General features: G+C 41.6%; 1 protein-coding gene across 1 annotated transcript; it reads right to left on the reverse strand.

Annotated features, from left to right (window-relative positions):
- Positions 1–607: 607 nt before the first annotated feature.
- LOC103060575 (L-amino-acid oxidase-like) lies at positions 608–25,280 on the reverse strand. The gene is made up of 7 exons (XM_088134569.1): positions 25,268–25,280; positions 18,952–19,166; positions 14,392–14,504; positions 13,263–13,464; positions 8,456–8,524; positions 6,793–6,929; positions 608–1,376 (listed from the first exon to the last, which is right to left on the reverse strand). Exons 1-7 carry the CDS (start codon positions 25,278–25,280, stop codon positions 608–610), a joined length of 1,518 nt encoding a protein of 505 aa, XP_087990695.1.
- Positions 25,281–27,064: the final 1,784 nt, after the last annotated feature.

Raw genomic sequence — 27,064 nt, forward strand, 5'->3', positions numbered from 1 at the left:
GGAGGGCTGCAAACTGGGGAATTATGAGTCACAGGTTGCCTACAGGCCTGCTTGATGCCATATGCGTTTTCTTCCCGATACTGCAGCACTGGCCATTCTTGATGGTCACAGGGAATACAGAATCATAGTTAGGGGCCTGTAGATGCTTGGCATACCGAATGCATATGAGTCCCTTCAAAATGAAGTAGTGCCTGAAACTCACAAAGCCACTTAACAACAATTTCCTGTTTCTTTTCTTTTCTTCTTTGGAAAGGGCAGCAGAAGGCAATATCTTTATTGCAACATTGTCCTGAGAGGTCTTCCTTGCAGAAATGGGATGGCATGCAATGCCTGGAGTCCATTTCATTCTGTGGTTTATTTTTGTTTCCTCTAAAATGCTGTTATATAGGTTGACGTGTTTTGGCTGATGTAGATAACTTTTGATAACTTAGCCAGGCCAGATCAGCTTGCCCCACCCTGGCTCCAACCTTCTGGGACTACAGCTTCTAGAATTCCCAGCTGGTGTTCTGGGAATTTTAGTCTGAAACATCTGGAAGTTGCCAGAATGGGGAAGGTGGCTGTAGATCTCTGTTTAATTCTCAATTGTTGTCGTTGCTCAGGTGGATTCCTATGGCTTCTCAGAAGCACGGTTCACATTTCTTGCTGCCCTCAGCCCTGACATAACTGTGCTGTCCAACCAACCATGAAGTTTAACAGTGTGCTCCCCTGCAAAGTAAATTCTGCCTGCTGGTGTAGTGAGAGGTTCACTATAATCTTGAAACTGGTAGGGAGTGAAGGAAGTTATACTACCCATAGCATACTCATCCAGGCTCCATTTTTGTACAATAGAGGGGTGACAGTAGGCCTGGATCTCTTTTTTGGGCAGCTGATGGATGGATGAGAGGTCATTAATGACAATATCAGCAATGTCCTTTTGATCAAGGGCTTGAAAGAAATTGGCATCATCAGCAATGACATAGGCCAGAATAACCCCAACGCCACTAGTAAAGTTATGGTTGGGGTAGTAGATGAATCGGGATGGAAGATCAGTTGTGGACTTCCCACCACTAATGCCCTCAGCTTCCCAGAACTTCTTAAAGCATGTGAAGAAGATCTTGGTGCCACTTCTGAAGTGGATAGACCGCAAAGAATGTGCTTTCTTAGGCGGAAGGGGTGGTTCAAAATTGATGCGACGGGTGGCCCTTGATGTGGAGGCCACAATGACATAATCAGCTGTCACATATGACGAGGTCTTTGCTTGTGTTTGATATATCACTGTAACTTTCTCAGCATTCTGCTGTATCTTGGTTACGCGGGCATTGACATGCACCATTTTTGAAATGTCCTGATATATGGCGTTAGGCAGTTGATCAAATCCACCAACAATTTCATCAAATCTGCAAGACCAAATGGGACAGAGGAAATAAAAACCTGCTCTGTTAAAATTGGATAAGGATATTAGTGAATAAAACATAGAAAATTGTCCAAGAAAAAAACATTTAGTTACAGGCCAATAAAATGAAAACACTGAAGAGGTGACCTAGTTGGGTAACAAAACATCTGCAATCAAACAACCAAGCTCAGAGAACCCCAAGGACTCTACATTTCAATCCTGAGCTACATGTCCTCTATTCTACTGAAACAAAAACAGTTCTGGAAAGAAGTTGGCAGCAGATTCGATAGAAAGCAAACAACATATTTTATTCTTACTTTGATTTCACTGTCTAGTGATACCATATCAGAGGATCTCACCAGGAAGGGCCATTAAACAAAAGAAATTACCATTATAATTTTTTTGTTCAATAGATAAGCAGATCTCTGCCATATGACAGAAGAGCGATTAAGGAAGACCTTTCACAGTTATTGGCAATATTTATTTATGTAAATTTATCCCAGGAAAATATACATTGTTAATGGCATTCTACATTTTTTACATATATTATTTTATGTAAAAGAAGATTTTACATTTGGGAGAGAAGATGACATTATCCCATAAAGTTGTTGCTGTTTACTAATAAATATCTGTCAAATACGATTAAATAAATATGAGATTAGGAAGAATATAAAAAAGGACATTTATGCCTCAGTTGAAATGAACAACTTAGTTCCTATCTGGCTGTGTACAGTTCAGATAAGCAAGCACTATTGTTGTTGCTGTTTAGTCGTTAAGTCGTGTCCGACTCTTCGTGACCCCATATTGCGCCAGGCCTTCCTGTCCTTCACTGCCTCCCTGAGTTTGCTCAGTTTCATGCTCATTGCTTCAGTGATGCTATCTAACCATCTCATCCTCTGCCGTCCTCTTCTCCTTTTGACTTCGATCTTTCCCAGCATCAGGGTCTTCTCCAAAGAGATCTCTCTTCACATTAGGTGACCAAAGTATCTGAGCTTGAGCTTCATTATCGATCCTTCCAATGAGCAATCAGGGTTGATTTCCTTTAAGATTGACTGGTTTGACCTCCTAGCAGTCCAGGGGACTCTCAAGAGTCTTCTCCAGCACCACAGTTCAAAGGCATCAATTCTTCGGTGCTCAGCCTTTTTTATGGTCCAGCTCTCACAGCCATACATTACTACTGGAAAAACCATAGCTTTGACTATGCGGATCTTTGTCGGCAAGGTGATGTCTCTGCTTTTTAATATGCTATCTAGGCTTGCCATAGCTTTCCTCCCAAGGAGCAAGCGTCTTTTAATTTCATGGCTGCAGTCTCCGTCTGCGGTGATCTTGGAGCCCAAATAAATGAAGTCTGTTACTGCTTCCATTTCTACCCCTTCTATTTGCCAGGAATTGATGGGTCCAGATGCCATGATCTTAGTTTTTTTAATGTTGAGTTTCAAGCCAGCTTTTGCACTCTCCTCTTTCACCCTCATCAAGAGGCTTTTTAGTTCTTCTTCACTTTCTGCCATTAGGGTGGTATCGTCTGCATATCTGAGGTTGTTGATGATTCTCCCTGCAATCTTAATTCCGGCTTGTGATTCTTCCAGCCTGGCATTTCTCATGATGTACTCTGCATATAGGTTAAATAAGCAGGGTGACAGTATACAGCCTTGTCGTACACCTCTCCCTATTTTGAACCAATCGGTTGTTCCATGACCTGTTCTAACTGTTGCTTCTTGGCCCGCATACAGATTTCTCAGGAGACAGGTAAGGTGGTCTGGTACCCCCATCTCTTTAAGAATTTGCCACAGTTTGTTGTGATCCACACAATCAAAGGCTTTTGCATAGTCAATGAAGCAGAAGTAGATATTTTTCTGGAACTCTCGTGCTTTCTCCATGATCCAGCGAATGTTGGCAATTTGATCTCTAGTTCCTCTGCCTCTTCGAAACCCAGCTTGTACGTTCGGTAGTTCTCGGTTCATGTATGGCTGAAGCCTAGCTTGTAGGATTTTGAGCATAACCTTGCTAGCATGTGAAATGAGTGCAATTGTGCGATAGTTTGAGCATTCTTTGGCATTGCCCTTCTTTGGAATTGGAACGTAAACTGACCTTTTCCAATCCCGTGGCCACTGTTGCGTTTTCCAAACTTGCTGGCATATTGAGTGCAGCACTTTAACACCATCATCTTTTAGTATTTTAAATAACTCAGCTGGAATACTGTCATCTCCACTAGCTTTGTTGTTAGCAATGCTTCCTAAGGCCCACTTGACTTCACTCTCTAGGATGTCTGGCTCAAGGTCAGTGATCAGACCAGCGTGGACATCAGGGACATTAAGATCTTTCTTGTATAGTTCTTCTGTGTATTCTTGCCACCTCTTCTTAATCTCTTCTGCTTCTGTTAGGTCCCTGCCTTTTTGTCCTTTATCATGCCCATCTTTGCACTAAACGTTCCTTTCATATCTCCAATTTTCTTGTAGAGATCTCTAGTCTTCCCCATTCTATTGTTTTCCTCGATTTCTTTGCATTGTTCATTTAAGAAGGCCTTCTTATCTCTCCTTGCTATTCTCTGGAAATCTGCATTCAGTTGCTTATATCTTTCCCTTTCACCCTTGCTTTTCGCATTCCTTCTTTCCACAGCTATTTGTAAAGCCTCATCAGACAGCCATTTTGCTTTCTTGCATTTCTTTTTCTTTGGGATGGTTTTAGTTGCTGCCTCCTGTACAATGTTACGGACCTCCGTCCATAGTTCTTCAGGCACTCTGTCTACCAAATCTAATCCTCTAAATCTATTCATCACCTTCACTGTGTACTCACAAGGAATATGATCTAAGTCATACCTGAGTGGTCTAGTGGTTTTCCCTATATTCTTCAATTTAAGCCTAAATTTTGCAGTAAGAAGCTCATGATCTGAGCCACAGTCAGCTCCTGGTCTTGTTTTTGCTGTCTGTATAGAGCTTCTCCATCTTTGGCTGCAAAGTATATAATCAATCTGGTTTCGGTATTGACCATCTGGTGATGTCCATGTGTAGAGTCATCTCTTGTGTTGTTGGAGAAGAGTGTTTGCTATGACTAGCTTGTTCTCTTGACAGAACTCTATTAGCCTTTGCCCTGCTTCATTTTGTACTCCAAGGCCAAACTTGCCTGTTATTCCGATTACTCCTTGACTTCCTACTTTAGCATTCCAATCCCCTATGATGAAAAGGACATCTTTTTTTGGTGCTAGTTCTAGAAGGCGTTGTAGGTCTTCATAGAAGCGGTCAACTTCAGCTTCTTCAGCATCAGTGGTTGGGGCATAGACTTGGATGACTGTGATATTGAATGGTTTGCCTTGGATACGCACTGAGATCATTCTGTTGTTTTTGAGGTTGTACCCCATTACTGCCTTTCCCACTCTCTTATTGACTATGAGTGCAACTCCATTTCTTCTAAGGGTTTATTGGCCACAGTAGTAGATATAATGGTCACCTGAATTAAATTCACCCATTCCCGTCCATTTCAGTTCGCTGATTCCCAAGATGTCGATGTTCAATCTTGTCATCTCATGTTTGACCACATCCAGCTTGCCTTGGTTCATAGATCTTACATTCCAGGTACCTATACAATATTGTTCTTTACAGCATCGGACCTTCTTTTCGCTTCCAGATACATCCACAGCTGAACGTCCTTTCGGCTTTGGCCCAGCCGCTTCACTCTTTCTGGAGCTACTTGGAAATGCCCTCCGCTCTTCCCCAGTAGCATATTGGACACCTTCCGACCTGAGGGCTCATCTTCCGGTGCCATATCTTTTAGCCTTTTAACATTGTCCATGGGGTTTTCTTGGCAAGGATACTGGAGTGGGTTGCCATTTCCTTCTCCAGTGGACCACATTTTGTCAGAACTCTCTGTCATGACCTGTCCGTCTTGGGTGGCCCTGCACGGTATAGCTCATGGCTTCACTGAGTTACGCAAGCCCCTTCGCCACGACAAGGCAGTGATCCATGAAGGAGAAGCACTATACAAGCCTTGATATATTAATTGTCTTTGTGAATATTTGCAATGCTAAGCAAAGTTTGCAAAATTCTGATACTTCTTTTTGGTCTATTTTAGCCCGTAATGGAATTGTGTTTTAGTAAAATGAAAGTAATACACTTTGTGCCTCATAGAAGGATTGAACGTGAAACACTCTCTTTACAGTCCCAAAAGACTAGTCCCTTCAAAAAAAAAAAAGTCCCTTCAAAAAGAATATCTGGCAACTGTTAACCTAATGACTAAAGCAGAGGGGATGTTGCATACAGAGCGAGTCCACCCAAATGGGAATCTTCTTCCTATGCCATTTCGAGCTGGTATAAAAATTAAAATGTACCGATAATATGATTCCATTACTGATGATTGTGGAAAAGCAGGCTGCTTAGAAAAACTGCAGGCCCCTGGGCTGCCTTCTTCCCCTCCCATCTGAATTTCTCGCCAGCGTCACCACGGCAGAGTTGCCAATAAAGCTGCAGCCTTGAAACAGGTGTGGGAGGAGACGTGTGTGGTTTGGGAGCGCTGCGTCCAGCAGCAAACCCAGGAAAGCAGCCAAATGAAAGAGGCATTTTTTTCCTTCAAAGGGAGTGGATGGTCCAGAGGAAAAAGAAGAGGCACGGCAAAGCAAAGTGAAGCGAAGCAAAGCAAAGCAAAAGCACAACGTGGGAAGGTGCAAGTGATCAACGTGCTGGCTATTAGCAGAGAAGAAAAAAGGAGAAGAAATCTCAGAGAGAGGAATGAAAGACAGAAAAGGCTCTGTAAGAGGGAAACATTGCTCCTAATAGGAATAGTATAGAAATAAGACTTAATAGTATAGAAGTAATAGTAGTAGAATATAGGGTAGAGAAAATTGCAACTGTATAGTAGCAATAGCGATAAAAATAAATAGAGTACAGGATAAGATAGAGACAACAGGAAATACTCACATATAGATTTGTATGTTTCACTTTTGTATCTCTCTTTTTTTCAGAATAAAACATCTCCCCAACCCTTATAGGGAGATACAAACAGACACCTGTCCAGGGTGCAGTGCTTTTGCCGATCTTTTGATTCTCGGTCAATCTAATTGGGTACAGTTTAAAAAAGAACCCAGCAACTCTGCCATTTCTTGCCATTGCCAGGTGATATTACGTTAGCTTTGGTTTCGGTTGCCAGCCTGTGGTTTGCATTAACAGATAGCCAGCCTAGCAGCGCCAGATCTCAGCTGCAAAAATCCAAAGGACCTTAGTTGGCAGCAAAGAGTTAAGAGTTGCTCTGCATTCCTACACCAAAGGGGCAGGGTGACTCTGTGCCCACCCTCTTGCAGAGTTTTATCCCCCATCCCTTGCAGATTCCAATGGATCCTTCAATGGAAAACCAAGGGATTTCACCCTTAAAATTGGACCATGGTGAAGAAGTCATCTAATCCAAAGGAGAGCAAGTGACATAGGTTTCCTTACCGTTTTTCATAAGAGAAGACATCATCACCTCTCATGCTCTCAATAAAAGACAGGTAATAGCCAGAATCTTCATTCAGCAAGTCTCCAATCATATCTACAGCTCCACGACTCAAGTTTCCTTCTTTAATTAGGTACTCCTGTTTGGGGAGAAGAATTCTCAACGTCATCTCCAATACATTGTCCAAGAACATCCTCCAGCATGGTAGGGGCCAAAGCAGCGTGGTAGGAGCGTGAACATGATATTGGCAAGCAGGCCCCACATTGGCAGTGTAGTACACAACCTAACATCCTGAGCTTCCCATTTTTCAGGATCTTTTATACAGAGCAAGGAGCTTGATTTTAGATTGAAACCGATGGGCTGCAGACAAGACAAATTTCTTCTAACTCTAAGATGATCAGAGGTTGAGTCTGGGGATAAAGCTTGAGATGATATGAGCAGTGCCTGGGGAAATCTCAGGCAGGGTGAGAATAGGAAGGGATTCTGTGTTTTAAAGTTGGTGGTTGTTCCTGCATGTCTGTGCCTGCATTTTGATGCTTTCACTTTGCATGTATACATTCAATTTAATGATACCCATATAAAAGTGTATGTGTCCATTAAGATCTGCCCATAGGAAGGAAAGAAAGAATGTGATTGGCAGTTGCTTTTCTGGGCCAGAAAGATGGAAGGGCAAAGCAGCAGGGGAATTGCTCAGTAAGAGAATGTGGTAGCTTGCTGTCTGGACTAATTCCATTCATTCCATTCATTAAATGTATTATGGCCACCCATTCCATTAGACCAGTGTTTCTCAACCTTGGGAACTTTAAGATGTGTGGACTTCAACTCCCAGAATTCCCCAGCCAGCAAGGCTGGCTGGGGAATTCTGGGAGTTCAAGTCCACACATCTTAAAGTTCCCAAGGTTGAGAAACACTGCATAGACTAAACACTTTACAAACTGTAGTCAAAGTGTCTCAGTCCAGACAGAATGCTTGTTAAATTTGTATGCCATCTATCTCCCCAAAGTTTAGAGTCAAGCCAGCATGGACACTGAAAAGGAGCAATTTAAGCACATAGTGCAATTACCGTATGTCCTAAGAAGAGAATCTGGTACTTAGGTGATGCCCTGCCTGACATTCTTTGCTGCACTGTATTGCATTTTTCAACAACAGTCATGCTGTACGGCAAGCTGTTTGGGCTCAAGTAGCATCAGATTCCATTAGCATTCAGACCGATTTAGGGAGTGTGAACTTCTCACTGATCACTTCAAGAAGGAAGTTAAGATAGGCCAAACCTCCCATATCTCTGACTATATCTGAGCCAGTTTTGGATGCCACATTTTAAGAAGGCCATTGCGGGGGAGTCAATGGCCCTGCACCCTGCAGGACAAGGAGACCCCATCCAACCTATGTTTCGGTGCAGGTGTGTTGCGTGTGCACATAAAAACCACCTAAAAAACAGGTGGAGCTTCACTTCAACCACACCATTGTGGCTGCCATCTTGTTTTTGGACTGCCCCCCACTTCGGTATTTGAAACTCCCAGATGGATCGGTAAGTTCTATCAAGGATGAAACTTGTCTCATGGTCTAACAATACTGTAACAAGAACATGATAATGCACTTTAAAGATTTAACGAAAAACTACTTTGCACAGTTTGGAGACATTGTTTCAGGGCATAATCCAAATACCTTGGTTGAATAGGTGTCATATTTATTTAGTATATAACTGCAGTTAGTCCTTTTCAATTCTTCTACAACCTGAGAAATTAGAAAAGAGAAGAGACACAGGAGAAAGAAGAGGAAACATTTAGTTAAAAACGCATTACATCAAACAAGAGAAGAAAGACACACACACAAAATAAGACAAATATGTAATCAGTATTGATTGATTATTATGGTGTATGGATGAGAACTAGATTTATGACAGATGGGAATATTATGAGAGCCAGTATGGTGTAATGGTTCAACAAGGTAGGGCATCTGCAGGATATGGTCAAAAAAGTCAAGGTGGCAGCCACAATGGTGCGATCAAAGCTCCGCCTGTTTTTTATGTGTGACGCAACTTTGAGGGCACCGCTCTGGCTGCCACCTTGGCCCTTTGGACCGCAGATTCTCCTGGTCCAGATGTTAGCTAGGATGGCGGGGAGGCATGTTCACATCTCTACTCAGCCACAAAATTCACAGTGTAACTTTGGACCAGTTGCTCTCTCTCAGCCTCATCTACCTTACAGTGAGGTAGGATTGCGATGGGAAGCACGAGCTATTAAAAACCGCAGCAAGAACCCTAGAACAATAAAATCACATTGTTATATGACTGCTGTTTTTTGGTGGTGGTATTTTTCTTTATCACCAAGAGGAATTTTGTTCCTGCCAATGAAATTCGTATTTGACTAAGATGTCAGAAGTGGGGCAATGTATCGGCCGTGAATTCCAGGGAAAAGGACAAGGTGACTGATCGTCCCATTTTTTTCATCTTTACATAAGCAGATTTCTGAGGACACGGGAGTGCCAACACAGCAGCCCAGGCCATTTCCACACCAGTGTTTTATAGCACAAAGCAACCATTCCTGTGGTGATACAAACCTAGTCCTTATTCTCAATCAGTTGCCACAGTAAGGGCTGGCTGAGGTTGTAAGACAATATAAGTCCCTGTAAATCAAACAGAAACAGCCCCTTTCATATTCAGGAGACCAGAACATTTAATCTGCCTGTGGGGTCTTAGAAGAGAGATTCTTTGTGGCATTTGTAAATAGTCACAAAGTCACCCTCTGGGGGAGATGGGCGGCATATAAATTTAATAAATAAATAAATAAATAAATAAATAAATAAATAAATAAATAAAAAAAAATATTTTGTAAGCATTATGGCTTCAACAGGGTGATGATAAAAGAGTTAATCTGAACATCCAGCAAAAGTTAGTCTTGGTTGAAAAATCAGAATCAAGAGTGCCTGTTCCGCATGTTTGTGAAAAATATGGTGTTAAGAAACAATATGATGTTCAGACCAGATGTTCATAGCTCAAAAGAGAAGCTTAAGAAATATTTGACAAAGTTTAATGTGATATTTTCCTTGACTAAATCATATCATATGGTATAGATGATATTATTGTTAGATGGACTCACAGTTGGCTGAGTGAATGCACCCAAAGAGAGCTTATTAATGGCTCCACATCAGCTTGAAGTGAAGCATCAAATGGAGTGCTATACCGCTCTGTCCCGGGCCCTGTTCCGTTCAACATTTTTATCAATGACTTGGATGAGAGAGTTGAGGGAAAACTTATAACATCTGTAGATGGCACAAAACTGGTGGCTCATACTTTAGATGAAAGAGAAGATTCAAAAACATCTAAAGCGACTTGAGCAGTGGGCTCAAATTAATAGGATGGAATTTAGCTGGGAGAAACTATGAAAAATGTAAGGTATAATTGAGGGAAAGGGAGACCATGTGAAAAGGACCTAGATATCCTTCTCAAACACAAATTAAACATGAGCAAATGGTACGATGCAGCAGTGATAAAGGCAAAAGCTATCTTGCGGTGCATCAACAGAAGCAGAGAGCCCCAGTGATGGGAAATGGTTGGTCAGACTCCATTTGGATTACTGTGTCTAGCTCTGGGAACCATAGTTCAAAAGGGGCAGTGACAAATTCAGAGAAGGGCTATCGGGCTGAAGGATCTGGAACCCAGCCTCAGGAAGACCAGACTTAAAAGATCTGAGTATGTTTAGCCTACAGTAAAAATAATCAATAGGAGAAACAATAGGAGTCTTCAAATAGACAACCTGTTAGCCAGTGGAACAGGCTTGAAATGAACATGAAAAAGTTGAGCTCTCCTTCAGACAGAGGCTTAACAACTGCAGCGGAACTTGTCAACGCCGACACATATTTCACTTAATGACCGTGTTGCTTAGCAACAGAGTTGCCAGTCCCAATTGCGGTTGTTAAGTGAGGACTACCTGTATTATTATTATGGTTGATTGCACAGTCAGACAGATGTTTAGACTGGATTTGGCATTTTTATCCACCTATTGAGTCCTTCCCAAGGACCTGAGATAGGCAGATGTTGTTTGATGGTGTTAAAAGTATCGTCGCAGACAGGGTCTGCCCAAAGTGACCAGCAGCTTCTCTGCCTCAGGGTGGACTAGAACTCACAGTCTCCCAGCTTCAAATTCACATCTTAACCACTACAACAAGCTGGTTCTCTCCCTTTCCCTTTAGGCTACGTGTGTAATCTCTTCTTCCAAATGAGACATTTGGTTGGCAAGTTTCACGCACTGAAGCAGAAAGTGAGGGAGACTCACTGAATCATCTGCGGTGTCCTTTCAGCCAATAATCACAGATACATCTTAAAGACTACTGAATTAATCATGACTATAGTCTTAGAGCTCTAGGGCCATGTGTATGTGTATATGAGTGTCCACCTACATGCGCATTATCCTTGCTCTGCTATTATGAAAACCACAGCTCTCATAGTATTGCCATTTGGGTTACGCCCTGCCCTTCCTAAGCAATTTGACTGACCACAGAAATTGGAGTTTAACTAGGATGTTCACAAGGTAGGCATTCTGGTCTGAATCATGCCTGAAAGGGGCTATAATAGCAAGGGAATCTTTCCTACTCTCTCTTTAAGAAATCAAAGAGAAATGAGAAGCACAGTGACACAAGTCTATTTTGACAATGGCCATTCATTAAAGGAAGTGTTGTTCACATACACTGGCAGTGGGTAAGCCACTGCATACTTCTCAAACCATGGTTTGTTTTTTCCATGTTTGTGTAAATGTACATGGAAAACATTAAGATAATGTTAATGCATGGAACATTAAGATACATTGGTTTTCAATGTATCAAACACATTCAGAAAATGGGTTAATTCAGCAAGTGGGTTGAGCATGTTATGCAAAACCCATCGATGTGTGATTCAACAACTCCTATCCACATTAGATCATCTTTTAGTCTGCTGAGGGTACAAATAGCAGATTGTATGGGCATTGACTGGTGCTGTTGTCAACCCCCATCTGTGAGTCTTGGAGGTTGGCATGGTCAGCAGTTGCAGGAATATTCTGATCAGGACAGGGAGGTGAGTCTAGGAGTTGCCTTTTAATTGCTCACAAGGGCAATTAAACATCGCTCAGGGTGTATTTAGGATGCTAAAATCCTTCAACTGGTAGGTGGGGTTGTGTTTTCAAGAGACACCCAGGGATAATGTTAACAATCAGGAGGAGTTTGATACCACCTTTTCAGACTAACAAATTTTATTAAAAGGCATAAGCTTTTTTGAGGTACAGCTCACTTCATCAGATGCATGGAGTGGTGAGACTGAGGTAGGATTTAAACTGGGATGGGAGGAAAGGGAGGTGAAGACTGGATGGTTATGCAGAAGCAAGTGAAACGTGAGACACTCCATGCATCTCATGACGTGAGCTGTACCTCATGAAAGCTTATGCCCTTTAATAAAGTTGGTTAGTCTGAAAAGATGCTACCTGGATTTGGGCTACCATAGACTAACATGGCTCTCTTCCCACAACGTCTGTAAGGAGAGGCACCAGGGATAATGTCAGAAATCCAGAGTGCTGAGGGCTTAGCTGCTGAATGCCATTTTGATTAGTCCCACATTCGAAAGCTGTCTGCAGGATTGCTCTGAAATAAAACTGTTTATTCCTAAGCATGGATCTCTCAGAGCAATCCAGAGCAAGATTTATTAAAAAGGAAGTAGTACTGATACCAGCATTCTAGCAAGTGAACTATTTTTGAATTGGAGCCAATCTATTATAATAATAATTATTATTAGTTTTTGTTTATTGTTATATTTATATTGTACCTTTATTTTGTACAACTCAAGGCAGTGTACCTAACACTCCCTCCTATTTTCCCCACAACAACCCTGTGAGGTGGGTTGGGCTGAGAGAGAGGGACTGGCCCAAAGTCATGCAGTTGAGTTGTTCCTTCCTTGACTTTTGCTTATCTCTTTTGATCTTTTGTTCTGGGAAACAAACAGCCCAGAACACTCCCTTCCCACAATTAACGCCCAGAGAAGTAGAAACAGCACCAGATAAACTTGTATTAAAGAAGAAACAATAACCTAATCAAGGAACTAACAAGGAAGAAACCACACCCCAACCAAGACTGGCAGGACAAACTACCGTCTCTCACCAGTCAGCAAACTCCACTCTCCGGTGTGGTGATCAGGCTACCCAAGCTGGTAACAAAACACCTGCAGGAAAATAGCCAAGAACCCAACAGCTATCATTTTCTCAAGATGGGTTCTCCTCCTACGCCCTCCCAGCACGTTAAAAAAAAAGGCAGAACTTCAATCACCCCACTGAGGCCTCCATTTTAACTTTTTTGACCATACTCTGCGGACAGCCCTGGATGATAGAGAAACTAGTTTTGGAGAATGCTGGGGTTCAATGGGCTTTTGGGGTCTTCCACCTATGTGATTCACTGTTTGAAACAAGCCATAGCATAACTGATTAAAAATAATTTTAGGACTTATCCAAACCTTTCCGAGAGCCTCTTTATATAGCTGTGCAGCAGTTTTGCCTTCTTCTGAGGGCTTCACAGGATATTTCAAGAGGCCGGGGTTTTTCTTGACCTCCCAGACTCTCTTCCTGATGTTTTTCATAAAATACCAGGTATTATCCTGTTCTACAAGGAATTGGTTTAGCGTCAGACCAAACTTTCGGACATATTCTCGGATAATCCTGGGGAAGGGAAAGGAGAAAATAATGAAAGAAGAAAAATTAGAGTGATGCAAAGTCCTGAGCAAAAGACAGCCCTGAAAAATTGTATCTGATTATCAAGAGAATTACGGTGCAAATGTGAAGGTGAAATACTGTAATTATTCTGTAATCATTTCTGCAGTATCACTCTCTCTCTCTCATCTTGCTTTGCATACAGAAGGAAAAACACAGGTTTTTCCCTCTGTAAGAAAAGGGAGGGCTAGCAATTGAGAATAGGGGAAAAACGAGCAAAATCAGCAACAACTCTTGCAAAATTGCTTGATAAACCCTTCTCAGCCATTGTCTCATTAAAATCATTCAGGCTTATTTTTCTCACAGGGCTGTTGTGGGACAAAAGGGAGAGATCACTGGAAGAAAGATAGGATAAAACGGAATTATTTCTATCCAAATTAAACTTGCTTTATTTCTTTCCCAGTGATTTGTCCTGGCTTCTAGGATGTTTTTCAACTTCCCACTGGAGCCTATAGTCTTGGGATTTCCTAGCAGTTTCCCATCCAAGAACTAAGCAGGACCAGGCTGGGCCTGCTTGGCTTTTTCAAAGCCAGCTAGATGTTTCCACCTAACTTGTCCTCTTAATTCTAAAGGAAATTAGCTTAACCAGCCCAATGAATGCTCCATACTCCATTCCATTCCTTGTCATGTTCGTCCTGTTCACTCAACATAAATTGTGGCAGGCTCTGTTGCCAAGTTTTAAATGGCTACCAATCCACACTTACAAATATGTGGAATTTAGTGTTGGCTGGCCTTCCCAGAGTCCAAAATATCTACTCTTGTGCCATCCTGGCACACCAAGCAGTGTTGTTACAGGACATACCTCCATAACCCTCCAGTCTTTTTTGTATGCAAGGAGAAAAGGGAAGCAGACACTGACATTATCTCACATCTCACCTGTGTCTCCCAGGCAAACGCATGGGCCCCAGATTGGCATACCAGCCTTCTGCCTCATTGCGATAAGTGTTCACTCGTCCTCCCACACGTTCACTGGCTTCAAGAACTGTCACCTGAAGGCAAACAGGAAAGCTGTTGCATCATTCTGACAATAGTTTTTTATTCAAACTTTTCTGCTCAGCTGCTTTGTTGCCTATCATTTTTGGGGAGAAGACTTTTCTTCGTAACATGATTTATTTGGTATCTAGATATCAGTATTGCTTGGCTGTGGGCACCTCTTTCCTTCCTTAAGGCTCCTTACAACAAGTTGACATTTTCCTGTGGCACCTGCTCTTCTCCACATTTGTCATCTCCTTCTTCTGACGCTCTGAGCCCTTTCTCACTAGTGATCCTTGAGGCACCTTCCCCCAATAGGGTCCCAGCAGTAGAAATAGCAGAACTACAACACTGAAATGTGTTATGCCTGACAATTATTGGGAGTTCTATCCCATGGATTTGCTTCCCACCCTTTTTTGTGCAGGGAATATTTTGTGTGAAACAGCACTTGATCTTCAGATGTCTCACCTGTATATGTCACAGAGTCTAAGGAGTGGCTTGTTATCTCACCTATTTTTTGCAATCAGCAGGACTCAGTCTTTTTTTTCCTGTCTTCATTGCTTTAATCTATTTCAACTTGATTTAGTAACCTGTTCTTTATTTATTCAAAAGTATTCTAAAGAGCATGATAGCAGCTTGCAGTCATTGCTCAATAGAAACTGAGATGCCTCCTCTTGAGAAGTTCATAGCCCATATCAGGTTGGACCACTGCAACCACAAAAACTAGGTTCTATGCAAGGACCCCAAATTCAGTCCTAAGTACAGTGGTCAGATCACTTTCTGGTTAAAATGGGGATTATTTTAGACTTCTGGACTTCTGCTAGGCAGGATGATGAGATTGCCCTTCCCTAGTCTCTCTCCAGTTGCTGAGTCCAAGCAGCTCCTTGGTTTTCTAGGTTCCTGCAGGGATGAAGCAACTGAAGACACCTAGAACATAAAGAGCATCAAACTAAACATGGAGATGACAGAGTGCTTATGAACCCACGCTTGAGTTTACTAAATGGCAGTAAGAGCAGCAACTCATTAATACTTCTTCGTGCTTAGTGTATCTGCAGTTTTATGACTGATAGCCCATTCAGGGTGACCTAGTCCTTTATAGAAAAAGACAGTTTTAACAGGGCACCTGCAGATGGCACACATGAGTTTGGAGGTTTTCTTGCAGATAAAATTGCTTGTTTTTGTCCTGGCTTGGGTGCCATCTGGACAAGGTCAAGGGAGGGCAGCATTTTGTGTTACGATCTGGGATACCTTTGAGCTTGTGGAACCCAAGGAAATGAATTGGGTTCTCTGTAGCATGAGTTCTGCCATCTCTCAGCTAGATCCATGTCCCTCCTGGCTCTTGTGAGCAGCCAGGTAGGCCTCAGTGGCTGGATATAGGGGGTAGTCAATGCTTCCTTGCCTTTGAGTCAATTTCTGACTCCTGGTGATTGCATGGACTAGTCCCTGCAGTTATGCCATTGCCTTTGAAAGAGATGGTGGTTTGCTCTCTCCTGAAGCAGTTCTCTTTTGATCTGACTATATATGATGACTTTTGCACTGTCTACAACCTTCCCATTGTGCAGAAGGTTGTCGAAAAGGAGGGAGGGATCAGTTACATGGGATCCTAGAGGAAATGGATTATCTAGATCCCTTTCAACCAGGGTCCAGGCCCAGACAAGGGGCAGAAACAGACTTGGTTGCTCTAAAGTATGACCTTTGGGAGTTGGAAGGGGAGAGTGCATCTGGAAGGGAGATTGTAGCTGTCATAGTCCTATTAGACCTCTCAGATGCTGTGGAAATCCAGTTTGGAGACTGGATGGGACTGGATGGGGAGAAACAAGGACAAATTAAACCTTATCAAGACAGAATAGGTGTTCATTAATACGCATCTAGGAATATTAATCATGGTTGATTCACCTGATGGGGTTGTGTTTCCCCAAAAGAGGTGAACCATGATCTGGGGCTCCTCCTGGATTTGTGGTTCCTGCCATAACAGCAAGTAGAACCTTTGCCCAGCTTCAGCTACTACAGCAGTTATAGTTTTACTGGACCAGAAAGCCCTTGCAACAGGGACTCATGCCGTGATCACCATGTTTGGACTACTGCAATGTGCTTTTTCAAGAGCCAGTTTGGTGTAGTGGTGAAGGCACCAGGCTAGAAACTGGGATACTGTGAGTTCTAGTCCTGCTTTAGGCACAAAGCCAGCTGGGTGACCTTGGGCCAGTCACTCTCTCTCCACCCTAGGAAGCAGGCAACGGCAAACCACTTCTCAAGTCTTGCCAAGAAAACTGCAGGGACTAGTCCAGGCAGTCACCAGAAATCAACAATAACTTGAAGGCACATATACCCACAATGTACTTTACCAATAGAAGTGAATATGTGTAGCTCAGGGTTGAACTGTGGAGTCCTTGGGGTTCTCTGAGCTTGGTTGTTTTCTTGCAAACGTTTCATTACCTGGCTAGGTAACATCTTCGCTGCTAGAATGGAATGGGGTTCGCTCTCCGTTTATATACTGTGGCATGCCCTGCCAGTGTTGGTGAGGGTGTGGGTTTTGTTTTGTTTTATTTTTTTCCCTCTGGTAGTTCCTTGATTAGGGCATTGTTTACTGCTTGATTGTATGTCTGGTGATAATCTTGGTGTTAATCTCTGCTTATCTGGGTGATGACTGCTGGTGAGGAAATGTTCTGGTCTTTTGTTTTCTTTTCTATTGTCTCTTGAATAGTGTGTAGATGTTGTTTATCTCTATGTGCCTGTTGATGGCTGCCTTGTCTGAATACCAAGCTTCCAGGAATTCCCTCACATTTTTGGATTGAGCTTGGTCTAAGATGCTGACAGTTTCCCAGTTGAAACTATGGTTAAGTCTGTCCATGTGTTGTGAGATTAAGGAGTTTTCATCGTGTCTTCTGACTGCTAGTTGGTGTTCATGGATGCGCTCTGCTAGCTTTCTGCCTGCCTGGTAACGAAATGTTTGCAAGAAAACAACCAAGCTCAGAGAATCCCAAGGGCTCCACAATGTACTTTATATAGGCCTGCCTTTGAGGACAGCTCGGAAGCTGCAGCCGTGTGCAGAATGTTGGGAAAACATGTGTGATAATGTTTGAAGTATGTTGTTTGGGGATGTGAATATGTGTATTCTTTTGTATGCAGATGATGCTGTGCTCTTGGCTAAGAACCAATTGTTAGATTGTATGATGCAACAGGGACAATGAATTTGAAAACGAACATATCAAAGATGCAGGTACTTGGGTTTGACAGGGAAAATGGAGTGAATGATTTTAAATTATGCATAAATCACAAAAACAATATAAGTGCATGAATTTGTGGCCCTTGGCAGATTGTGAAATTTCAGTATATACACAAATGCTGGCAGACAGATCGTCTGTAGCAAGTCGTCTATTGCAATGAATGAACATTTTCAAAAGAAAGAAACATGGCTCTGTACAGAAGTGTGGTTCTGCCCACTGTGTTACATGGAAATGAGAGTTGGCTATGACAGGAGAGACACAAAAGTTGAAATGAAGCAGGAATGAGAGAGAAAATGTGGGTGGATTGGGTCAAGATGAATAACTGATGAGTGCATATGGATTGTATTCAAAAGGGAATAACTGGAATGGAAGAAGTGTTTTGAGATGGTTTGATCACACAGAGAAAATAAATGAGGACTGACTTTCAAAACCAATATTTGAGCAAAGAGTGAATGGGTTGAGAGGGAAGGGGAGACTGAGAAAATTATGGCTAGGTGGAATTGGAAAGGTCCTCAAAAGGAGAACTTGAGAAGTTTAAATAACAAAAGGCACTGTATGAAGCAGCCTATGGACAGGATGAAAATAAGGACAGTTTGTAAGGACAGGAACATAGGGAGAGGTGTAGTGAACAATGTTGGAATAAACTGGATTTACCTAAATTTCTTTTTCCTTTCTTATGTCTTGATTTTCTTGGTTTACTATTTCATACTACTTTTCTGCATTTTGAAATTCTGAAGAAGTCTATACATATATTCGTCTATATGTATGTCCCCTATCACAACTGCTGGCCTGTCCATCTAATATATTCTACACCACAATCAAGGATCTGTTTTTCAAACTACATTAGAATCTCTGCCAAGGCCCAGGATATATTTTCTCTTATGTGTGAATGCTGTCAAATTCCTAGGAAATTGTATACCAAGGAAGGATCTGTTAGAGCAGGTAAGAGTGAGGGTTAGAGAATTCTACTAGCTGCCAAGAATAGAATGGAGGGAGCAGATGCCACGTTTGCTGACCCCATAAAATGTTATCTACATATCCTCTCCACTGAGGTGTCCATTGGTGGTACTGGGGGCCAAAAATGTCAAGATGACATCCATGACTGTGCATCACGATGGACATAAAAAGGAGGTGGCTTCAACTGCACGATCATAGATGCCATCTTGACTTTTTCACTCCCCCGGATTGTGCTGTTATTTTCTCCAAGTCAAGTGGCGATAGACAAAGGTCAGTAGCTTACCTGGTGTCCAGCCTGTGAAAGAGTGTAGGCTGCACTAAGCCCAGCCATCCCCGCACCGACAACCACAATGTGTTTCGAGCGTGATGTCTTTTTCAGACCATTCCTGGCTATCTCCAGATATTCTTCATAATCAGCGTCCCGGAAGCACTTTTCTAGGGGGCTTGTATCATCATCACAACTTCCCAAGGCAGCAAAGAATAGCACTGAGAAAACAACTGGATAAAACACATACAAAAAAGGAATAAGTATCAGTATGGCCTTTTCCTGGTTTTTCATGTCTTGATTTCTTGCTTCTGGCTCTCTCCATTTGCTCCATTCCTTTATGTGGGCCACTGACCCACCTTCTAACTAAAGTTCCTGAAGTCACTTACACTACATTTAAACTGCAATAAAACAAGCAAGAATGGGAACAAAGTCATTCCTTCTACTTCTCTGGTCACACAAAAGATCTCATAAGAAATAAGTAAAGCCCTTTTCAACTCAACCTCAACTCCTTTTGATTTCAATGTCCATATTGTTTTCTTGGCAGCAGTATGAAAGTGGTTTGCTACTTGGAAGGGTTTTTGCCTTCCCAATTGAGTCCACCACCCAAGGATTTTCTTGGTGGACTCTCATCTAAATTCTCACCCTGCTTAGTTTTTTGAGATCACCCTAGGTGGCTGGTGAAACACCTAATAAGAAATTAATCTGACCTAAAAAGGGTGCTCAAGTAGAGTAGCTAGATATTAGTCCTTCACAGGACATGCTTCCATATGTGGACAACTCCTCTCTCATCTCTCCTGGCTTTTAGTAGCAGATGACAGAGGCACTGAGAAAAAAATGTGCTTCCAAGGTCTTTCCCTCCATCTTAAGACACAATATTTTGTTAATCTTTGGGTCACAGAAACAAAATCCAGTCCAGACACTGTAGGACCAGACATTTGCCTCTGATAGGCTACTATCTTCCTTATGGAGGAAGGAACCAGGTTGGAGAAGGTTGGTGTGGACACTACAGTAAACAGCTCCCTCAGCCATGTTAAGGAATAATGCAGAGAAAAAGCACAAACTTCAAATATGTTGTTGATCTAAATCAAGTTTCTATCACCTAGTGCCCTCAGGATGTGTGGGACAGAATCTCCTAGAACTCCCAGTCAGCCACAGTGGATGATGGGAGTTGTAGTTAAATCCATCTTGAGATCATCAAGTTGGAGAAGGAAGGCTAATATAAAACAAAGAACCACCACTGATACTGTCATATCATTCCCAAGGAAAAGAAAGTCATAGATCTCCAATGATCTCTTACAATATATTGGGGTATGAATGGTTCTTTAGCTGTAGGAAAGAGTAGAATAAAGCTACTGGGTTGCTGTTTGTAGAGGAAAGCACAGTATGGATGAAGAAACTGCCTGCAGAAACTTCTGTGCCAGCTTTCCCAAACTTTGTGCCTCCAGAGATGTTAGAAGGAGCTGAAGTCCAACATATCTGGAGAGTTTCTGAGTGGCTAGGTCTCATGGTGCTGTGCCATCTATTTCTTTCTAGTGTATAATGCTTGAATGTTGATTGATGGGAGAGTCCTGATTCCCAGATCTCTGCAATGATTTCAAAATATCATTCTACTCAAGTATTTTTTCCCAAGTGGATATCCAGCTGCACTGACACTCCTCCAGCATTGTCTTTCAAACTGCCCATGCATTGACATTAATTGATTTTGTACACAACAATTTTCTAGCTCTAGGATACCCTTTTGAAGACAAAGTCATAGTCAGAACTGTACACAACATGCCAAGTGTGGTTTCTTCATAGATCTGTATAAAGGCATTATTATATTGGCAGTTGTATTTTCAATTCCCTTCCGTGTATGGAATTTATCTGGGCTGATGTTTCCATTGAGCTGTTCATCCTGATCCCAAGTTCCTTTTTCTGGTCAAATAAAGTGGGGAATGTTTGGCTTAAAGCCCTTCCTTACACTGAACACTTCTTGACATTTCTCAGGAAACATTCAAAGGCACCTGATTTGGTGTGATCCCTCAGATTGCCTCTGCTATTTATTTATTTGTTTAAAGCATTGATATGGATGACTGTCCAACTCAGACAGACTCTGGGAGATGTACAAAAAGCATCAAGTGGCAAACTCAAAAAACAACAACAACACACACCATCAAAAACCAATCAAAACATACTACAGTATAGCTTCTCCAGTTGGAAATTCTGCTTATCCTGACCCAAAGGCCTGGGAGAAGAGCCAGGTTTTGGCTGCCTTTCTGAAAGCCCGTAGGGTTGTGGCCATCTGTAGCTTCCATTCCAAGGGGTGAGTCAACTGAATTTCCTTCAAATCAGATCCTTCCTTTGAAGCCTCACAGAGGCTGATAATATCTATCCATTATGATGAGTAACCGGCGATATCCTTATTCTGCATGATCTTGCTATAACATGATACACAGACACGGGGAGAAATGTACTGCTAGGTGTAGGATATCATGGAAAGGTGATGCAATGAAATGAGAGTGCCATTAGAATCTGCTGATATACAGGTAGTCATCATTTAGAGACTGCCTCATTTAGTGACCATTCACAGTTATGATGGTGATGAAAAAATAACTTTGTGACCAATCCTTGCATTTACGACCTTCGCAGGTCTGTAAAGCAAAGGAAACCTGAATTAAGATCTTAAACACAGTCACGGTTTCATTTAGTGACTGCTTCACTTAGTGACTTAATGACTGAGTTGCCGGTCCCAATTGTGGTCGCTAAACAAGGACTACCTGTACTATCTAAAATAGAAGGATAGCACCAATGGCCTTCCAAATGTTGCTGAATGAGGCATTGATTTGGGGTGCTGGGATGTAGCCACAATGAGGCCCACAGAGTTCCTAACTGAGTACCACTCATGATGCAATGTAAAGAAATGGAGGACAGGGCTCATTCTCTAACCAGAGAGGTGCCCAGGGTACCGTGCACTGGACAGGAGGACCTTTGGTGCCTCTTGCTCAACATGCCATGGTTGGAAAGCTGACACTTATCTAGTTGTTTGGGAAGTGGAGTTATTGAGATTATCCATTTCATACATATATATATATATGCATATAAAAGGGGTCTGCTAGCTCTGGACTTCAAACATTCTCTGCTGTTACTTAACTGCACACATTACTTTCTCAACCTATTGCATGAGTGTAAAAAAGATAGCTCTGCTTTAATAAATTGCATCATTAAAGCAGCACCTCTTTAATGTCGCTCTTAAAGGTATTCTATATGCATCTTGGGATAACCAATAGAGTTGCAGCATTCTGAACTTGCTGTTGGCTCCAAATACTCTTCAAAAGCAGCCCAATGCCGAATGCATTGTTTCCTCGGAAATATTTCCTTCTATGTTTGTGTCAATTCCGTCAAAGCCTTCCAAGTCTGAAAATAACTATATTCTTCCTCCATGCTTGTTCCAGTCCTGGGAATTACCCCATCTCCTCTCCTCTACTGCTGATCCCTTCTGCATTTCTAAAAACCTCCCCTTTATATGCAAAACTACATGGCATTTGGCCACGCTAGAAAGTCTTGGACTCTGCCCAGAAACCTGCTGCACGTTCCAATTTGTGACCTCAGCATGACTTGGAATGATGACTGTTGCTTCTTGCTGCTGATGCAGATGAACCCAATTGCTTTCTTAAAAGAATTTCATCAGGGTTACCTTGGTTAAACCTGGAGAAGTTACATCAAAAGCCCTGAAGAAGATGTTTCTTTAAAGGATGGTTATGACTTCTGTTTTCTTCAGGCTAGAATCATTATAACCTGTAATTCTAAAGTGCATTCCCCACCCTGTTTCCTCATGTTCTGCTACCTAAATTCCTTTCCTGATCTTTGACTAATCATCAAATTAGCTCACATGAGATCAACGTCCTAAATCCACTGACACGGTGAGAAGCACCTTGAGTCTGGATAAAGTGTCATTTTAACTGCCCCCAACAAAGCACAGAAACTTTCCTGGAACGTGATTAAAAGAAGAAACTGGGTACACACATCATGCTAAGCTATGGTTTAATAATGGTTTGTTGAGTAAGCTACAACTGTTTGGGTTCACGTATTACCCTAAATCATGAATCATGTTTTTCAAGGTGCAGTGGCTGGGTCTGTTTATTTATTTATTATTAAATTTGTATACCACCCATCTCCCCCAGCGGGTGACTCTGGGCGGCTCACAAGAAAAATAAAAAAACCCATAAACAATTAAAAAAAACCTGAAGACAAAGGCAAACCAACCACATTTTAACTTTGTTTTATTTTAAATTTTGGAACATGACCTACTGGAATCTCACAGCTATTTACAATAAAGACACCTTAATGCCACTGTGAGCCTTCTCAGGGCTGGGTCTTATCTAAATGGGTGATGTTGCCAAGTTAATCATATGGCTCAGGGCCTGGGTACCTCTGAGATGACCTGCCCCGTACGGATCCTCTCCACCCAATCCAGGGCACAAGAAGGCCTGCTGAAGCTATGGAGAGGTGTGATGGGAGGGCCCCCGAAAGTGGGCATTGTCTGTGGGGGCTCTCCTCCTCTGCAATACTTTATTTCCTGAAGCAAGAGAACTTCCACATGCTTGACCTTCCAGAAGCTTGCCTAAACTTTATTGTTCCAGAAGATCTTTGGGACTTGAAGGCTGTCCAGCTTCAGGGATTAGATGAATTGTAATGTTTAAACTGTAATTATATATATTTATTTTATTATATCCAATTATTGCATATTGCTGTTATTATTATGTTGGCTGCAGGGGTGGCTTTTGTATAATGCTTAGAATTGCCCTGACTGAAGCAGTTTCTACATCCATAAATAAAAATTAATTAATTATGGAATTCGGAATTTGACTCACAGGAAGGCACATGGTGTTATAAAAAAATATAACCTTTAAAAAAAATTCCCATTTAAAAACAAGACCCTACTTCTATCCAGTGTTTGAAAAGGACCTGCAGGGGTACCTTGGTTCCAGATTTTGGGTACAAGAACACAGGCAAAAGGAGGAGGAGGAGGAGGAGGAGGAAAGAAGAAAAGGAAAGAGAAAAGGAAAAGGAAAAGGCAGAATTAACACTTCCGTGACTGTTCCTTAGAGTTAAAGGCCACTCAATCATGAAGCTTAGTGGATGGCTTTTAGGCCATGCTGTCCTTCACCAAATAATCTACTTTACAGAATAGATGTATAGTTAAACTGGAGGACGGATATGCCAACTGCTATGACTGACTTCAAATGGCAACGAATGAATAAAAATAAAATCCTTTAAGCCCTGCTTACCCTATAAAGCAGTATTGTAACGCTATGGGAGCATTAAAAAACTTCCTGCAAGACTGGTTTGATTATTCAGCATAAAACTGGAAGTGTGGGAAGCAGAATCTGAAAACAGAAGGTATTGCATGGTGCAAGATCCTGCACGTTTACCCTGTATGTTGAATGGACCAATGGCCCTGCTGTTGCCCTTACATTGATGCATAGGCTAAAGTGGATTAGGAGTAACCATCCGTCTTAGATACCCATTGTGGGAATGTCGTAATAAATGGATGGAATCATCCACAAAGTTTTCTTGCATAAGCCCCTTTGAAAAAATGGGAGTGGTAGGTTGAAGAAGTGGGGGAGTCTCCTATGTTACTTCAGGGGTGACAATGCACAATGGTACTCAGCTTGATGCATTACTCATAAAAATTTGATTAATTGTCTGAAATGTAATTTGTGGACAGGTTGCTAGGTCATTTTACTTTTCAGAGGCCTCCTTGTTCAATTGATGCCCATCAAAGAATGCTTGGTTAGTCAGCCATTGGCCTTTTAACTGTTTAGTATGTACCTTTTATGAACACTAAAGGCTACGTGACAAACCCAAACTACTAATTTTTAGTATTTTCTTCCCAATTACTATAGATTTTAGAAATGTAACAAGGCCAATTGACTATCACCCATCTCATTCATTTGAATTTGACCACTTGGCTAAAATTGGCTTTTTAATGTAATTAAGTCAGTGTAACAATTTAATTACATTGGACTTTGTAGTTTCTCTCCCTCCCTTCCTCACCACAAATTGTGGTCCATTGGTTCTAGCCATGCCTTCCAAAAGTTTACAAGCCCAAGAAGCTGTTCAAGTTAAAACAATGATGATGATTGATTGATTGATGATGGTGATGATAACAATTCCCTAAATATCAACAATTCCCTAAATTTAAAATGATCAACTTTTTGAAATCTTAAAATCTAATCTTGGAATAATAATAATAATAATAATAATAATAATAATAATAATAATAATAATAATAAAAAATCCCATTCAAGCCATAATTTAGTTAGTGCTTCTTAGGCAGAAAGATACTTACAGAAGACGTTCATCTTGTTGGCTTTAAGAGTGTGGATGGCAATGCTTGGAAGAAATTCTACTGATGCGATACAAAGTGCTCAAAACTTGTTAATTCACATGCAGAGAGGATGGCATTTGAGAACGCTTTTATACCCTAACCTTCTTGCCTACACTTTTATCTTCTCCTCCCATTCTAATTATACATAAAACAAGGAACAAGGAAGTCAACTTCCTTGAATGTACACCCACGATGAACCCACATGAAAGGAACATATCAGTTCTGAGAGTTTTTCAAGAATTTTAGATACAGCTTATGCATCTGAACCTAATTGTAAAATCAGAAGATGCTCTAGTTGACTATCCTGTCATTTCACATCCAAATATTTCACATCATTTCACATCCTCTTGCAATAACCTAAATAGCTTTAAAACTCGATAATAACCTAAATAGTTTTAAAACTCGACTGAGCAATTAAGCAACCTTTCTCAACCTTTTTTTCCCAGAGGAACCCTTATAATAATTTTCAGGTCTCAGGGAACCCCCGCATAAAAATCACCCAAAAAAACAAAAACAAAAAACTTCACAATAATTTCTAATCTAGATAATACATGTTTTACTACATTTACAACAGCAGTCTAGCCACAGGGCAGCAGCTAAGTCAGGGCACGATCTCTTGTGGAATCCCTAGTTTCTGTAGAATCCCAGTTGAGAAAGGCTGGTCTAAATAATTAATATCCCATGAATTTCCCCCAAACTTCCCCCTCAATTTTCAGATTGGGATTCTCTGAAAGTGTACATTTAACATGTTGATATGGGTCAAAATTATACATCTGTACTGACATCTTCCAAGTATGCTCTGCAAACTTTAATACTGGAAATACAGAAGAATTTTGATTATATTCTGCCGTGATTCCAGAGAGGTCACACAATACATTTCTAGTTGTGTCCACAGTGGTTTCTGGACTTAATTGCTTGGATTCATTAGAGAAATAGAAATCAAATATATGCCCAGTCATAAAAGTGAAAGCTGGGAATGATAAAAACCCTATCATTGTGTTCTTGCTATAATTAAGAAAATTTGATGGTTTGTCCTTCCTTTATGTTGGTGGCACATAATCAATCAATCTCCAAATCTATATATCTATATATCTTGAATATTCATTTTTACTACTTAACTTTTCCCACAATCTCACTAGGATTTTTAACCATTTATTTAGGCTTCTTCTCCATTTTTGCTACCTTTAGAATTTGTACAATCCAGATTTCTAAGATTGGCCCTTCAAATCCCCAAAGTGTTTCTAATGCCACCCTGAGACTAGAGACAGGCCTCATGCAAGCGGAGGCTAGAGGGTGGGTGACCATGCTCAACTACTGGCTCAGACTCTCCTTTTTTCTCCTTGGCCCTGCCCCATTAACTCTGAGGGATGATTTTCAGTCCACATGGAAACAGGCTGTGGCAACTAAAATCTCATCCAGGTCTTCTGCCCAGCATGGGATATGATCAGCCCAAAGCACTCATCCAACAGCGTGCAGCAGACACAGAGCGCCAACTGGATCTAGCCAGGTCCCCAAACTTTACTGCCAGTGAATCCAACAGGTACTCTGCCTCCCCTACGGCATAGTTAACTCAAGGGACCTAAACACCGGAGGGGCTTTACTCTGGCACCATGCCATGCCCTCCTCTCAGTTGTCCTTGAAGGCCGGTACAGGAAGGTCCCTTGCCCAGAGGGAGGATGCCCTGTGACTCTGGACACAGAAACAACAGAGCAGATGCCTCCCCAGGGCCTGTGTTACGGAGGCATCCATACCAGCCTC

Source organism: Python bivittatus, unplaced genomic scaffold, assembly GCF_059951505.1.
Source record: "Python bivittatus isolate LINGU-HERP-01145 unplaced genomic scaffold, Pbiv_v1 ctg000080_np1212, whole genome shotgun sequence".
NCBI classification, from domain to species: Eukaryota; Metazoa; Chordata; class Lepidosauria; order Squamata; family Pythonidae; genus Python; species Python bivittatus.

Excerpts from the sequence above, each read along its gene's own strand:
- LOC103060575 (XM_088134569.1), bottom strand. Across the intron at positions 13,465-14,391 it reads CGTTTGCCTGGGAGACACAG|GATTATCCGAGAATATGTCC; the intron begins GTGAGATGTGAG and ends TCCCTTCCCCAG. Across the intron at positions 1,377-6,792 it reads GTCTTCTCTTATGAAAAACG|ATTTGATGAAATTGTTGGTG; the intron begins GTAAGGAAACCT and ends TTGGTCTTGCAG.